Here is a 17,526-nt window from a genome sequence, read left to right as displayed (position 1 = left end):
GTTCTGAGTGGACCTGTCCTGTTAAACCGCTGTATGGTCTTGGCCACCGTGCTGCAGCTCAGTTTCAGGGTCTTGGCAATCTTCTTATAGCCTAGGCCATCTTTATGTAGAGCAACAATTCTTTTTTTCAGATCCTCAGAGAGTTTTTTGCCATGAGGTGCCATGTTGAACTTCCAGTGACCAGTATGAGAGAGTGGGAGCGATAACACCAAATTTAACACACTTGCTCCACATTCATACCCGAGACGTTGTAACACTAACGAGTCACATGACACCGGGGAGGGAAAATGGCTAATAATGCCCCATTTGGACAGTTTCACTTAGGTGTGTACACACTTTTGTTGCCAGCGGTTCAGACATTAATGGCTGTGTGTTGAGTTATTTTGAGGGGACAGCAAATTTACACTGTTATACAAGCTGTATACTCACTACTTTACATTGTAGCAAAGTGTCATTTCTTCAGGGTTGTCACATGAAAAGATATAATAAAATACTTAAATTAAAAGATGCTTGCTCCTTGGGAGGAAAGCTATGGCAAATCTAGACAGCATACTAAAAAGGAGACATCACCCTGTCGACAAAAGTGCATATAGTCAAGGCTATGGTTTTCCCAGATACAATGTACGGCTGTGAAAGCTGGACCATAAAGAAGGCTGAGCACCAAAGAATTGAGGCCTTTGAATTGTGGTGCTGGAGGAGACTCCTGCGAGTTCCTTGGACTACAAGGCGATCAAACCAGCCAATCTTAAAAGAGATCAACCCTGACTGCTCTTTAGAAGGCCAGATGCTGAAGATGAAACTCAAATACTTTGGCCACCTAATGAGAAGGAAGGACTCACTGGAGAAGGCCCTAATGCTGGGAACAATTGACAGCAAAAGAAGGGGACGGCAGAGGATGAGGTGGCTAGATGGAGTCACTGAAGCAGTTGGTGTGAGCTTAAGTGGACTCCGGGGGATGGTGGAGGACAGGAAGGCCTGGAGGAATGTTGTCCATGGGGTCACGATGGGTCAGACATGACTTTGTGACTAACAGCAACAACAACATTAAAATAAACATGAAGAATAGTAAGACCTTACCTGTATTTTACTCAGTTCAGCTGCAGGTATATCAAAACACACACCCTAAATACAAATAACATTGTCAGTCATTTAACAAGATATAATTTGGAGATTAGACAGTTATTAACAGGTTAACACCACACAATTCTCAGGCAATGAGTGCCTGTTCTTTTACAAAGCTGCCTACTAAATTTCATATATTCTAAGGAAGATAATAAAAGCAGAGCTAGTTAACGTCCTGGTAAAAGATATATGCATTATAGACCAGCACAAATAACTAAAAAGGCTATTCCATGGTAATACAGGATGGTCTGTGTATAATGTAAGTCAAATGAAGAAGCACGAAACCATCTGTGATTCATTAGGGCTTACTGCAAGTGATAAACTGTATTACAAAGCTGTCCTGCAAAAATATGAAGTCTATAAAAAGTGCTTTGTATGCTTTATACTATATATAAAATAACCAGCTTTGTGTCTGAACTTCCCTCTCCAGGAAAACACTCAAACACAATCTTATAAAAGCCCTCTCCTCATACCCTACAATTTTGGTTTTCAAGTGCAAGGCTTCTGCTTGGGACTTTATTACCAGGTCAGAGGGGGATATGCTGTAAAATGTTCAAGCAACAGTACCTAAAAATCAACAGGGCAGTGTTTCTCACCATTTTTCCCTTGAGAAAGCGCATTCTGCTCACTTTGCTGTCAATGTCTTCGCCCAGTTGCTCTTTCAGACTTCGCCAAGCATAGCCAATAGTATGCATTTCTACTGAGCACTGAAGTGTCATGGTCACAAAGCCCTTTAAAACAATGCAATGATACATGTTTATAATAAATATATCTTAAAACTATTATCATTTGGTAGTTAAAGTGTTTTGACAAAGACCTACTGATCTCTATTTCAGCCAAAACCTACAAAACATTTTCTCTTTGATTCATACCGTGGGGCAATCAAAAGATAAGATAACTAGATCCATATAAAATGCAAGGTAACTTCTTAGAGTGGAAACTTTCCTTTTGAACTTTAACTACTTGCAGTGCAGAGAGGGCTACATCGTTCCAGAACATGACTGAGAGCAAAAACAAAATAGATTCTATGCAACAGTAACCTCCACCAGAGAAATACTTGAGTTGCTAGCACAACAAAATAAGGCAGCTGCAATAAATATATTGAAGGCTCCACTATGATTCAGTAAAATTAATGAACTTAGGACAGAATCCAACGGGGGCTCACAACTGGCTAAGTCGCTTTTGTCCTTCCAATCGTGGTGTGCAAGCAGTCCTCACTGCTTGTACAATGATGTAGCACTTCCAGGGCAACATGGGGGTGCTCTACCAAACTGCCTCCTAGAAATAAGCATTAGCGGGGGGGGTGCTGCGGGGGGCACTCAGGAAGATAAAAGTGGGTCCCACATGCACAGTGGAACTGGCAAGATCCATTGCCTATGCAGTTTTGATTTATTGCCTAGAGTGGCCTGTGGTACAAAACAGAATCAGCAGGGCCATAAACAGCTTGTTGGATTCTGCCCATAATATTCAGCTGTAATAAAATCTGGATGTATCCAATATGTAGCTCCTCTGTGGGAGGCTAGTCTGATCATTCATTTCCACAAAGCACTTTATGGCCAATGCTTTTAAACAGGTTCTAAATCCTGATGAAACAGGAACTCTGATTATTAACAGTAGTTAATGTTGGTGCTGACATAATACTTAATCACTATTTACAGGGAGAGGTAGGAGAGAGAAAAGAATTCATTGCTAAAGAAAAGGTACACATACTCAACAAAATAAGCCTCTGGTTTCCTCCAGCAGAGTCTTCTTATGTTTACATGTTCCAAGCAACCCTTGTTGCTTAGAAGCTTGCAAATGTGGAAGCAGTCAAGATTTGTAAACTTTGCAGGGCTGATGCCTACAGGGCAGAAGGAATGGTCGAGGCAAACTGTGCCTCCTCTTCCTCTAATTTATTTTAGCTTCGAAGGACTTTTCAGTCCATCTAGTGAAGGTGTTTTGGAGAGGTAAGGAAGAAACTGCCTGAAGGAGACTTAGAATATTTCAGCGTCTGGCTTCTATGGTCAACTCTGATCCCCACCTACTGGAGCATCCCCCTCTCCCCAGCTCTGGAGATGTAACAGGCACACTGTACTGGCTGCAAGAGATTGAGATTAGAATGCTGCCAATGCTTTCCAACTGTGGAAAGAGTTTTCTGAGTCATCCTATAGTCCCTGGGATGCTCACCCAGGTCTACAGGACTGCTCTCCCCACTGTGGTTAATCATTTATAAGCAGTAGTCAAGAGGAGAATGTATTGGGTATGAAAACATAAACTACATAAATGAAAATGATTAATTGGTGTGCCAGTTATGTCCGTGTTGTCATACAAATCTTGGGGTTTGCTTTCAAGAATGTTAGAAAGATAAGGATATACTTAATCGTGGAACTCAATCCCACTGGAGATCAGGTTGGTGTCATGCCTTTATTCTTTTAGACACCAACTAAAAACATTCCTATTTCGCAACTACTTCGGTGGTTGAATTTGTTGAATTTATTTTGAATTATTTTTGGTAATGGTTTTAAAAGATTTTTAACAGTGACAACTGCTGCTGCTGTTACATGATTTTAATACTAGATATGTTAGTTATGTACATTTTGCTTTTTGTTTCAATTGGCTTACTATGTTATTTTCCATTATCATTTCACATTTTCTCATGTCATTTCATTTTAGTTATTTTACGTTATTTGAGTCTATTTTTAATTTTATCAGTTATTATATTTATTGATTTTACTGTTATTACTGGCTTTATTGTAAATTGTGGATATTATTGTACTGTTGTATTTGATTACGTATGTTGTGAGCTGCCCAAAGAGCCTTATGGCTAATGGGGTAGCATATAAATCAAGTTAATGAATAAATAGTCCCTTGGATTATGTAAGCTATTATTTACCACATCAGAGTTAAGCAAAGAACGTTGTTCAATGGAAGTAGCTCCTGAAATATGGGCCAATGCTGCAGCAAGAGCTTCCACTGCTCCCTTTTCTTCTATAAGTCTTTCAGCAGATTGTCTGAAGTAGTTGATAGCAGACGGAGGAACAGAATCTAAAAATCTGAATACAATGTTTTAAGGTCAGTGTATATAAAACAACTGAAGTTTAAAATTAGACATGTCATTAACATATGAATCATCCAAGTAAGCACAGTTGAACAAGATAAAATCCTGGAACTAATTAAAGAGTAAGCCCAATAGAACAGTGGAACTTAACTTCTGAATAATCATGTTCAAGACTGGAGCTTTGGAATCTTAGATTCTACTCTGCCCGGCTGACCAAAGCTTTCATTATCATGTGTTTTCCTAACCAGAATGAACACCAGTATTATTGTTCCTGTAAGTGAGCTAAATAAAGAGAAGGTAGTTAAGCAGAATTCTTAATCTGTAAATGTTAAGAAAATGTTCCCAATGATGTTAAAAGGCTGAATACTTAAACAAATCTTTAAGAGATTTCACTACATTTACCTGATACACTGCTTTAAACTGTTCAGACTTACATAGTTTTATTCTCAAAAAACCTGTAAGATTACTAAAATCAATAGAATTCAATTTGATACAATTCTCAAAATTTATTATATGAAAAGCAATCTCTATGTTGCTAATTTACTTTTACTGTATAATTTAATGTTCGAAATTAATGGTATTTCCATTATCAAGATGTACTTTGAGATAGAATGTACTGTTGTTGTTGCTTGGACAGATAATTTCAATGACTCTATATATATTTCTGCAGCAAAACAACTTAGAGCTTAAAATAAAATGACAGATGCACATATACATAAAAATGAAACCTTGGTAATTAAGGAAAGCAGTAAACACAAATTCTCTGGAACACAGATTTTTCAATGCAAACAGATACAGACATTAACTTTAAGGCTTAAAGACCAAAATAAACCGTAAATAAACATACCTAATTGCATCTTTACTGGAAGCTTTAATGATCTCTGTTGCTGTTGGAACACCTACACGTTTAAATGTAATCCCCTGAAATTATAGGACAAATTGCTTAATAAAGCTGGTCACAGAATTAGCTGTGCTGACATTGTGATAGCAAGTATGAACACTTACAGTATTTTTCAGTGTGTAAACTATGCTGTGCCTTAGGTTCCTAACTCACAAATGACACAAAAGCTATGAAAAATATAGAGATAATTACCGCTTTTTGTTCTACTTGTCTTAGCTGATGATCTTCTTTGCGCTGATAGAAACAGATGCATATGCCATTTCTTCCAGCACGGCCTGTGCGCCCAGAACGATGAATGTAAGAGTCCACATCCTTTATAAATTAAAATTTGAGAAATGGTTACATTTTTTTTACCAACAAGCTACAATGAATGCAAGATGTCATATTTATCAACATAAAGGGAGGTAGCTAACTTCATGTAAAGGCAGACAGACTAAGAGCAATAATGAAAACTGCAGAAACTTTGTGGAAATTGTGTAGAAGCTAAAGTTATGACTTGCCTAAACAAGTACCCTATAAGGCTGAGAGGTTAAGCTCTCCAACTACATATTGTATGCATTCCTAAGACTAGATCTAAGACACTTTACCTGCTGTTAAAGGCTTCCTGACAATAAAACTACATTTGAGTGAATCTTACTATTTATCTGCAAAAGGAGAATTCAAACACATACACAACAATTTTAATACTGCTTTGATGATACTAGGGTACCTAATATTAGTTCAAATTTGAATAGTTCAGTTTGACTAAAATAAATACCATGAGAATGTGCAAGTTAGGATTAACTATACTCTAACTTTTAAAGGAACTTTTACTTTTATTTTACAACTTTTATTGTAAAGCCGCCCCGAAGCTTCGGCGAATGGGGCGGCATAAAAATGTTTTAATAAACAAACAAACAAACAAACAAAGAAAGAAAGAACACAACTGATTTTATAGCTGTGTTTTGCTCTCCCACACTAGTGAATTCTGCTCCAAAAGGAAACATGGGAAAAACACATAAGAATCCCGAATGCAATTCAACAGATGGGCCCCCTTTGTATTAGGTTTGAGAACTGTCTCCTGGGCTACTTGCAGCAAGAAACATTACCTCACCCGATGCTGCTCTATAAAGTGAACACAAAATTAATCATGTACCTTTGGTGGTGAGCTTTGTATTACCAGATCAACCTCTGGGATATCTAAGCCACGGGCAGCCACATTGGTTGCAACAAGGACTCCAAATGTTCCATTACGGAAGCCTTTCAGAGTGATTTCTCTTTGCTTTTGTGGGATGTCACCATGTAAAGATTGTGCATCCTAAGAAAAAAGAAAGTTATGGAAGAAACTGCTCAAGTAATAAGAATCACAATATCCATCTTTTTTCAAAGCATTTTAAATAAGGAATCACATATTTTGGATGACACTAGTATCTGTCCCAAGTTATAAAGTATCTACTTTTATCTGTTTAAAGAAAGCACTGTTTTCTGCCTGTATTTTCATCCCAAAGTTTAATGTATGTTGTCCCAGACAGCTCAATGAAGAAAACACAATATTCCTCCTTTTACTTAAGTTCATGATGTGTTATTTTATATTGTTTTAATAACTGAGGTTTTATATTGTAATTTTATATTCTGTAAGCCATCCTGAGCGCTTGGAGGAAGGACGGGATATAAACGTCTGTAATAAATAAATAATAAATATATTGCATTATGTAACAGCTGAAATGGCACTGTAAGGGGACAATCCTATGGCTGCAAGATACTGGCCAGGCTCAGTTATGACGACAAACCATCCTGGCATGGCTTGTCTTTCGGTCAGAACCCAGCAACTATGGTGGTGCATGGTAAGGATGGTCTCATGTAACCACACAGAGAAACCATGGTCCATGCTATGGTTCCCATGCTTTAACGTGACTTATGTCCCTCTGCTTGCTGTTGTGCCTGCACCTTGCCTTGATCATTCCTGCTCCCGGTTCCTGCCTTTCCATGCTGTGCCTGCCTCCTGCCCGACCTGTATCCTATTTCACTGTGTTGCCTCAGTAACGCAGGGCTTCCTGGCAGCTGTAGTTCAGCTCCTGCTTCTTGCCCAACCCTTGCTGCATCTGGTTCCTGCCATGCCATGTCTCCCCCCGTTATCCTGTCCAAGGCACCTGAGCATCTGTTTGTCCACCTTGTTCCTGATCCTTGGCTTTTTCCTGACCACATCTTCCTTCTGCCCTCAAGCATTCTTCTGGTTTCTGATCTTGGCTGTACCATGGCTATGACTTGGCCTTTCCACTGAACCTTGTGTTTGGACTCTTGTCTTTCCCAAAATTTTGTTCCCCTGGTCCTGGTGCCTCTGTTGCTCGTCTTGTCTTGTCTATGGCTGCCCATGTCTTGGCCACAAACTCTGACACCACATTTCTGCATAGTTTCCATTTTTCTTCCATATGAGTCATGTGCAAAGAGTGGCCACAGCTGCAGCAGATGCTCCTGCCTGCACTTGCTGCTGGCCAAATCTGCCTAGCAATTGCTGACTTGCATCCAGCAGCACTCTGACTGGCCACTCTGAGCTCATTTTTTTCTTCTTTTTCTGCATGCTCTTTTCAGCTGTCTACCTGCAGATTTGAAATTTTGGTGGCAGCAGGGCATTGCATTGTGCTGTGCTGCCTCCAGCAGCAATGACTTTGGAAACAGTCATGCTTGATGCTCCTGTCTGGTCACTGCAGGTGGTGGTGTCTGGAACTGCCTAGTATATGGATTACTTATGCAACCAGCACTCTCCTTCAGGGGAAGTTGTCTATACAAGAACATGCAGGCTGCACATGGGCAATGCTTTGGAAAGCCCAAGTCTCACAAGCTCTGCTTTGCTCCTATCACTTGCCTGACATTCCTCAGGACTGTCAACAAGCCCCCTGTCCCCTAGCCAGTCCACCACAACTTTAGGACAAACACATCCCTAGCAGCCAGCTGAGAAACCTTCCCAGATGCCAACACACTTCTCAGGAAACTATTCCCAGCAGGATGCATTACCTCCATTCCACACAGATGGGCTCCATGTGACTGGCTGCAGGGGGAAGGCAGTCCCTTCTAGGAAGTGCAGTTCCTGCACTTGGGGAAGCATACAGATGTGGAACAAGAAAGGAGCAATAAGGAAAGTGAGTGTGGGTATGTTTGTTTGTTGGCCCTGAGTGTGGTAGCACACGGAAATGCTCCCGTAGTGCTATTTCAGAGCAACAGTGCTGCTCTGGTGAGTAGACAGTTGCTTCTTTTGAGCAGCAGGGGAATAAAAACTCCAGCAACGGCTGACTGAGACCATGTCCAGGGGAGCCTGTGGGCCAATGAAGGAGACATAGGCAATGCAGGGAGGAGCAGTGCTTCCTGGAATTTAATTTCAGCTGTGGGGGCTGATGGGATATCAGTCATCATCAGGAGGAAAGATGGAAAATAGTGGAAACCATACAAACATGGAAATCACATACCTGTCTGAACCCAAGACACAGGGTAAGGTACCATCCCACATGGTAACCATGACACGGTTTAGTGTTACATGTGAATGCAGCCACAGTATGGAAATCCCAGCTACAACCTCAGAAATGCATTCCAGGGTCAGAGCTGGGACTGACTTCAGAGTGCCTCCCCTGACCTCACAGTCGGCATGTTTTTTTGTTTTTGTTTTGCAGCTAGTTGAAAGGGGGATAGGGAGGAAAGATTTGCCCCTTTCCTTGTGAGCAGGGGCAAAAGACACATGCAGCCAAAACTGGTTGTCACTGCCTTTTGCAGAGAGAGAAGCAAGAAAGCAATCTCTGCCTCCAAGCTTCTCCTGCGTTCAATTGGTTTCAGAAGATTTTGGGAAGCACATTGGATGGCACCCTACAATATGTTGGAAAAGTTGTGGGGAGTCACATTATTTCAGTTATGGGGAAGCTGGATCAATTAAATTTGATCTAACAAATTTAAATTAAGTTAATAAAACATTCTGGGGGGAAAGCATATTTTGAGTTCAGGATCCAAGAATTTCTTGTCAATACTTTCTGGTCACCCTACAATTAACTTAAGAAAGTTAAATTTATAGAATTCCTTTCTAAACACTAGAGACACTGCACCTGTTTTATTGAGGCATTCAGGGCTAATTCAGTTGCCTCCTTTTTTGTCTCACAAAAGATGATGGTTCGTCCATGACTGCCACTGTAGACTTGAATGACATCTCCAATGACTGCAGCTCTTTGGGACCAATGACACTCAATAGCCAAATGCTGTCAGAAAACAACATTGCCGATTAGTAATGAAAAAGCAGAAAAGACTATGCAGAACTCTCTCCTACTCCGTCTCTCTCATACACCCCCCCCCCAAATACATAGTTCTGCTTGTTTTACTAGGAAAAAATGCATACCTCTACAGTCATAGCAGTCTTTTGAGTTCGCTTTCCAATAAGATCGATTTGCTCGTATCTGGATTTCATGTATTTTTTTGCTACATCATAAACCCAATGTGGGCAAGTTGCAGAAAAGAGCAATGTCTGGGGATTGTCTTCAGAATCTTTAATAGAAATATATTTTATGTCATAAAAGATCAAAGCTAACCACAATAACAGAACAAAGATATTTTCAAAACTAAATCCCTGTAATTTTTAGTAAGCAGAGCCAGAATAAAAGAAGGAAAAATTAAATGACTATATGCCATATTTACTGCTAATTCTTATATATAACTTCTCAAAGTACATTTAGACAGAAATAGGTAAAAAGGATAATGGAAGCCAAGCATATGTTCCTTACTCATATAGTGTATCATAGTTTATTTAATAATTTGAGTCCAAAGTTCATATAGTTTATTTCTTCATAAATGGGCTATTCTGTATCTTGTACTCAAATTATATTTAGCAAGTGAAGTCCACTGATATAAAATCAAGGACAGAAATGAACAATTGGCTTTCCTGCATTGAGCACCTGCACACCAATTCAAGAAAGAATTTAGACATTCGATCAAAGTACTCAGACTTCAGGTTAGAGCAGATTTCATTCTAACTCAAGGTGTACTGCAACAGAGCAACTTTTCAGCTAATTAATTCAAATTCAAAAGATTTCTACAACCTGATGTGACACAGATGACATATTACCTTTCTTATACGCATAAGCTAAGATTTCCTCTACTTGTTCAGCAAAACCCATGTCCAACATCTGATCAACTTCATCCAAGACAACATGCTGTAGATTGGAAATGTCCAACTTTCCATTCTGAAGGTGGTCTTTGATTCGTCCTGGAGTCCCAACCAAGATGTCAATTCCATTTCGAATTGCATCCACTGAAAGGAACAGCGAGACCTATGTATCAAACTTCTAGACTTAATTTCAAAGGTTGTGACACAGTGCATCTGAAGTTGAATGGCACATTTAAAAATGCTGCCTTTAATAGGACAGTCATCTCCAATATCCAAGATCTGCAAGACAGTACTTTGGAATATTCCCAAACCCTCATGCCAGATTAAAAAATATTCTCATTCAGAAGCTTGTTTTTTAATTTGCCAATCATTTAACATTAGAAATACAATAATCTAAGGCTGAAACCCAATGCACTTGGAAGTGATTCCTTTAAAAATGGTAGAGTTTATTTCAAAGGAAACGGAGCTGTGATTCTCTCCATACCTTCGGCATTTGATGTACCTCCTCACCTACATTGTAAGCCGTCCCGAAATGCCGAGGCATGAGGGGACGGCATATAAAGGTTCTAAATAAAATAAATAAATAAATAAATACTATGTCAGGTGACAAAGATGCCCTGAACACCACTTTCAAATTTCACACCTCCCTGAGCTCAGCAAAGTATCACAAGTTTTTTTTTTTAGGATGGATGAACACAATTTCCTTCATTCTTTAAAGACAACAAAGACTAAGTCATGACGTGATTTTTTAAAAAATCTGGGATGTAATATGAATGCCTCTTTAGCAACGATGAACATACTGCTCATGCATTCAGCACAAAGTCTTCTAGTCTTACCTAATAAAAATTAACACTATTCTTCACATTTCAATTGTTCTCTACCCCACCCCCACAAAGGCTCCTTAAATGTGGTGCCACCACCAAAAACACATCTCCTTGTGATTTCTTACTTTGTCCATTGTACGCTGTTCCTCCATAGAAGCAAGCCACTGAGAGTTTCTTTGTGACATCTTTGAAGTCTTTGGCTACTTGTATTGCCAGCTCTCTTGTTGGGGCAAGAACTAGCACCTAAGTTTAACACACACACACACACACACACACACACCCCAGTTAGAAATACAGGTATCACAAATGGCATGCTGGACAACAGACAGAATTATCTTTTGATCTCAATTTCAGTTAAGTTACTTTTACTAGAAAATACTTTTGTGCCTGTACAAGCACTCCTTTACAACAGTAAATAAAACCCCTCCATTCTCCAGCAGCAGTGTTCTTAATAAAACAGTAAGAAAAATACAAAGTATGAACATATGTGCATCTACACAGATACTTCCAAAATACCAACTTAAAAAGCAAGAAGACAGAATGTAAATACAATACACACTTGTCTTCTGTTCAGTTATATACAAACTTGGAAGTTCTTGCAGTCCTTACAGAACTTTCTTCTAAGCCAGTATTGGCTGTTGTCAAGGTATCAATAGTAACTCATCTGTATAAGTGTTCAACAACTTTTCTGGAGAAGCTACACAAAATGTTCTGGCCTGAACATGTTTTAATATGCCGCACCTTCCCAATTCAAGTTTTGAATGTTTCCCTTACATTTCAGGGGTTATCAAGTCATTCTGACCACCATTAACCAACTGCTCACTAGGTTTAATTATTAAACAGATCTCCCAGTTCAATGATTTTGCAACTTCACCATATGAAGAAAGCCTGTATTCACTGCATGAAACATCCAACTGTTTCATGTTACATTAGTGTTTCCTCAACTTTGTTTTTGTTTCATCCTCAACCGACTTATCCAAAACAACTTGGTCATTCAGTTTACTTGCAATCACTTCACATCTTTTCCAGCTCCCTCAAGAAGCAGGCAATTGAATCTTACAAGGGCTTTTCCATTCACAAAAAAAGAAAAAGAATTTCATTCCTCCCCTGCCCAAAAAAGGACTACAAATGCTAATCCAATAGATAAGTTATGCAGTTCTCCTATGCGATCATGAGGGAAAATATCACCGTTGTTTCCCTCTGCCCTCATGATAAAGGAAGCTTTACAAATTTATAGTAACTTTGCTACCTTTGGTGTTCGACCTCTTTTTCTCTCCTGGGGATCTTTCTGAAGTTTTTCAATTAATGGAATGGCAAAAGAAAATGTTTTCCCAGTTCCAGTTCGTGCTTGAGCTATCACATCTTTGCCATCGTTTATAGGCCTGTAGGTCTTTACTTGTACTGGAAACAGGTAGTTCACTCCACGAGCTAGGGAAAGTAACAATTAGATTTTACCTAGAATAATGTAAATTTATCATGGTTCAACAGCTGACAACCAGTCATCAATTACTTTAAGAAAAAGCAAATTCACAGCAAGCAAACAAATCTAACATTCGTATTCAAATAGGAAAGAACATAATTGCAAAGTGTCATGCATTTCCATTAACTATGTTAACTGCCTTGCAGGATTAGATTAAGGTACACCCACTCCAGAGCAGCCAAGTAAGAAAGATATTTCAGCTACTCACAGCACAATGAATGCTCCATCCCCTATTTGTTTCCATCAACTGGGAGTTCTTGTCTCTGATAGCCATTTATAAGATAAATTGATAAGCCACTTATCAATTTGTCTAATTCTCCTCATCTATCTAAACTAGAAATCTAAGCAACAGATTCATAAAACAACAATGCATAAATATGCATTAAATGCATATAAAAATATGCATTTATGCAATAAATATGCATTGTCTGACTATATTATTTCTGTCTACCCTAAATCTATAGCCAATTACTCCAAATTCTAGCTTTATGAGGATTTGTTTAATTATGAAACAGATGTTTCAGAAATAATTTTCTAAAAAAGTAGCAAAAATGAGTAGTAACACAAAAACATGCTTTGGAATACCCAATATATAATTGAAATACATTTATCAATAAAACAAGAAATTTTTGGTACTGCTCAGGTGGAGCTGTGGTTTTAGAAGTAATATAACCTAGAGATGAGTACCAAGTTGTACTTAATCAGATACATTAGTGCTTCCATAATAAAATGATCTTACACTCCTCTTTCTAAGACCTCTTGCACACCTTCTAGCAACCCCCAAGGGCACTGCTGTGTTTGCACTGCCACTAGCAGTTTGGAAGCAAGCTTTAGCTTCGCCCACTTGTGGAGACCCTAGGGGATATCCATTTCCAGGCTGCTAATGACAGCATAGAAATGGTGATCCCAGCTGCTGCAGAGTTGCTTGGTGAAGATGACTTCAGAAATCCTTGCCAAAGGACAACTCAGAGGTACACTGCTGCTTGTACACTCCCAGTAGATGGTGAGTTGTGCACCCAAGATGTACACTCTTGGTTTGAGAGCCTGTGAGTATTGAGAACTTTCTAAACTGGAAGTCCCTAAACTGTGTACTCTATATTCACATGGCTCCTACCCTCAAACATCAGAGATGTCCTTTTCTGCCTCTTCTCCAGCAGTATATCCTGTTTGATAACCTAAATCTACACACAGTCTAAACACAGTGAGACCATTGGTTACATAACAACTTTCCTGGAGAGGCTATCTAAAAGCACGATACATGCCATTTTATTTCTAATCCTGAATAATTCCCAACTCTAAATTTGCTTTTATCCCCTGTCATAGTGCAATGTAATTTTAAAAAATTCAATTTCCATTATGATTCCAATATCTCTTTCCTGGGTAATTACTGCTAAATGAGAACTCATCAGAGGATTTGTAGAAATAGTATACTTTGTCCCAGCATACTTATACTAAATCCCAGTAACACTCATCTGTTGAGAAAGAACAACAGACTACCAAACTTAGTCAGGTATGAATTTTAAAAAGGATGAGGAGGAAGAGGCTTCAGAATGTGAACACTGAAAAATTGTACCTTTGAGGAGGTTAATAGTGGCTTCTGAGATATCAAAATTGGAGAAGTCTCCTTCCTTTTGCTCTGCTGTCAACTTCTGTTAGATTTTTAGAAAATCAAAAGATTAGTTACAAAATTAAAATATTCCAGAAAGTGATGCAAGTACCAAATTGAGTGTGTATGATGAAAGTAATCACAAGCTCAAATATTTGGGAAAAATGGAACAAAATGCAAGAAATATAAGAATATCCTGTAAATAAGGTTTCTATAATGTTCTTTTAGCAAGATACATTCAGTTTGCATGTCACCAACAATCCACAGTTAATGCATGTTTTAACCATGCATTCAAAATGCAAGTCTGAAAGATGAACAACCCAAAGTTCCAGCTTCAATTGCCACTTAAACAATCTAGGGCATCCCTGGGTTTCTTGCAGCAGAAGGGGGTACCTGCAGGCATACTTGCTCCCATTGGGACCATCTGTATGCAAACCTTTGCTCTACAACATCAATTGGGCTGTTTTTAAATCAACTTTATGATGCCACTTAACTGCTGCGATTTTTACTTTGTGTTGTATTTCTGCATTTTTCTATTACAGTTAAGTTGTATTAATAGATTTTTAGCTGTTGCCCTATGACCACTCTGAATTCAAGATGTGGGATGCAAACTTTAATACATACATGTAGTTTGAGCAGATTCACTTTTTAAATAAGTTTTATACACATGAAAGCCTAAGTATATGAAATCAAATTATATAAGCAATAAAAAATAGCTATAGGGAAGGCTCAAATATTTGGATAAGGCATAATCCAGTGGGGCCCTCCAAACTCAAAGCATTATAGGCAGACTGGGAGGAGCACAGAGCCAACAGTGACCTTTGTATGTCCCCTGCTCTGCAAAGCAGCTAGAGGGCCTATTTCAGTCATCTCACTGTAGCACTCCAGAATGAGCAGGAAAAAGTCTGAGGCACCACTAAAATAAAATGTATTTTCTCTTTCCTCTATAAATCACTCTCCTGTGGATACTTGTAAGTTCAGAGAAGCAGCGAGCTTGGTTCTTTCTGTCCCAACTGTGTGGGGAGAGCCCCACAGCTCTTTTCCAACCTCAGAACTAGGAATCCTATGGCCCTCTAGTCAGTGTCTGGGGACCCTAAGGTGTTCTGCCCAAGTATTTGCTGCCACAACATCAATGAAACAACCCTTTATCCTAACATTCATTTTTCTGTGTTTCAGTTCAGAAATAATGAAACATACAGCCCAATTCTTTGGAATTGAATGGAACCATTATATACAGTTGGAACTCAGAAACTAAAAACAAGGAGAGCCCCTGCAGGTGATCTCAGGATATGGGCAGCTGATGTGAGAAAAGGCATTCCTTCAAGTACCCAACCCTAGTCCCATGCCACACAGGGATTTAAAAGGGAAGCACCAATACTGCTTGGAAATAAAATTGCTCACCCTGTATCGGCTCATGAGATCATTCAGTGATCTTTTTCACCCAGTGCACTTTATTCCATCTTTTAAAAAATAAGCATCACAAAGAGTCATCTGCCCTATTCCCTCAGTTCTCTCTGTGATACCTATTTTCCCCCTTTATAGTATTTATTGAATTGATCAAACCAATTAACTAGCCAAAATGAAGGGCCTGAAGGCAGCATCTCACCTCATCTGGGTCATTTTCACCCTCTGTATTTGTTTCTTCACCAGAATTAATCTGTTTGTTTGAGTGAGCGATGCCATTGCTCATGGGGAATGTTGTCTTATGTTCTGCAATTATGGATTCAATATCATCTTCTACTTTCTTTTTCTTTTTCTTTGGTTTTGGAGGCTCCAGCTCTGAATCGGACAACTCATTTTCCTCTGGTAGAAATTCTTGCTTCAGTTTCTCGTGTTTAGCTTTTTTATCCTTCTGAAAAGCAAAAATATTAACAGAAAATAATTTTAGATCAGCACATACAGGATCCACTTATTTCCAGAGTAAACCATATCTTTCTCATTATTTATTGTTAGTTACAAAAGCTATGCCACATTCTAAAACAAAAGTGCATGACGTGGTGCCCACCAAATCTTTTGGACTATTACAACTCCTACCACCTCAGTGATCATAACCAGTGTCCAAGGATTATGGGAACTATAATTCTAAGCATTACCATGTTAGCTACCCCTGCTCTAGAAACTGACCAGAGAAGAAATCATCATGTTTTCTTCTTTCCTCACTTTTGCCTTTTTAAAGTTAATAAGATTTAAAGATACACAATCTTCCATCTCTTTTTACAACTCATCTGACTTTCCTGCTTGTTTAAGTTAAATTTCAACTACCTGTTAAATCAATTTTCCCTCATAAATGGATTATGGGAGAAGTAGTGTCATAGTTAACACTCCTCCGATGTCTATCTTATATCATACTAACCCCCTCCTTTTTTGGTGGTCAGGATGCAAGAAAAGAATTATTAAGGAATGACAAGCTAAAAATGAAGCACGTCGTAAAACTCTTACAAAACTGTGATCAGCTTTTTTAAAAATGCCAATGTATATGCAAATACATCCCCTTCACAAGCCACATCTGTGGAAGTTGATTTTTAATTTTGTTTGTTTTGATGCAGGAAGTTTAACATTTGTTGCAGGTATCTGAAATAAAGAGTTTGAAATAAGAGCAGCAAGGTTAGTTACATAGTTTTTTCAGTCTTAGTTCACAAGCTTAATACTAGCAAGGATTACAAGATATAACTTGCAATGTCTTGTTTGCTCTTATTTCTCATTCTGTAGGATTACTGTCTCCTTCGTGGCCTTGTCGTGGAGAAGGGGCTTGTATAGCTCAATGAAGCTATGAGCTATGCCATGCAGGGCCACCCAAGACGGACAGGTCATAGCAGAGAGCTCTGACAAAACGTGATCCACTGGAGAAGGAAATGGCAACGCACTCCAGTATCTTTGCCATGAAAACCCCATGGACAGTATCAAAAGACAAAAAGATATGACACTGGAAATTGAGCCCCTCAGGTCGGAAGGTGTCCAATATGCTACTGGGGAAGAGCGGAGGGCTACTACTAGTAGTGCCAGAAAGAATGAAGCAGCTGGGTCAAAACTGCAAGGACACTCAGTTGCAGATGTATCTGGTGGTGAAAGGAGAGTCCAATGCTGTAAAGATCTATACTCCATAGGAACCTGGAATGGAAGATCCATGAATCAAGGCAAGCTGGATGTGGCCAAACAAGAGATGACAAGACTGAGCATCGACACCTTAGGAATCAGTGAACTAAAATGGACAGGAATGAGTGAATTTAATTCAGATGACCATCAGGTATACTACTGCAGGCAAGAATCCCTCAGAAGAAATGGAGTAGCCTTCATAGTCAATAAAAGAGTAGGAAAAGCAGTACTGGGATACAACCTCCAAAATGACAGAATGATCTCAGTTCAAATCCAAGGAAAACCATTCAACTTCACAGTAGTCCAAGTCTATGCCCCAACCACTGGTGCTGAAGAGGCTGAAGTTG

At 39.0% G+C, this 17,526-nt stretch overlaps 1 protein-coding gene across 1 annotated transcript in view; it reads right to left on the bottom strand.

Annotated features, from left to right (window-relative positions):
- The window catches only part of DDX21 (DExD-box helicase 21), a 23,928-nt gene that overhangs the window by 2,567 nt on the left and 3,835 nt on the right, over window positions 1-17,526 (bottom strand). The window contains exons 2-14 of the mRNA XM_044420463.1: window positions 15,693-15,938; window positions 14,054-14,129; window positions 12,250-12,428; window positions 11,126-11,243; window positions 10,135-10,320; window positions 9,412-9,557; window positions 9,125-9,274; window positions 6,196-6,357; window positions 5,253-5,372; window positions 5,007-5,080; window positions 3,995-4,154; window positions 1,719-1,853; window positions 1,078-1,122 (exon numbers count right to left, since the gene is read on the bottom strand). Of these exons, the coding sequence (XP_044276398.1) occupies window positions 1,078-1,122; window positions 1,719-1,853; window positions 3,995-4,154; window positions 5,007-5,080; window positions 5,253-5,372; window positions 6,196-6,357; window positions 9,125-9,274; window positions 9,412-9,557; window positions 10,135-10,320; window positions 11,126-11,243; window positions 12,250-12,428; window positions 14,054-14,129; window positions 15,693-15,938 (1,797 nt within the window). The remainder of the gene's footprint in view (window positions 1-1,077; window positions 1,123-1,718; window positions 1,854-3,994; window positions 4,155-5,006; window positions 5,081-5,252; window positions 5,373-6,195; window positions 6,358-9,124; window positions 9,275-9,411; window positions 9,558-10,134; window positions 10,321-11,125; window positions 11,244-12,249; window positions 12,429-14,053; window positions 14,130-15,692; window positions 15,939-17,526) is intronic.

This window comes from Varanus komodoensis, unplaced genomic scaffold, assembly GCF_004798865.1.
Source record: "Varanus komodoensis strain SLA01 unplaced genomic scaffold, ASM479886v1 scaffold11, whole genome shotgun sequence".
Taxonomy (NCBI): domain Eukaryota; kingdom Metazoa; phylum Chordata; class Lepidosauria; order Squamata; family Varanidae; genus Varanus; species Varanus komodoensis.
This window is presented reverse-complemented; position numbering and strand designations above follow the sequence as displayed.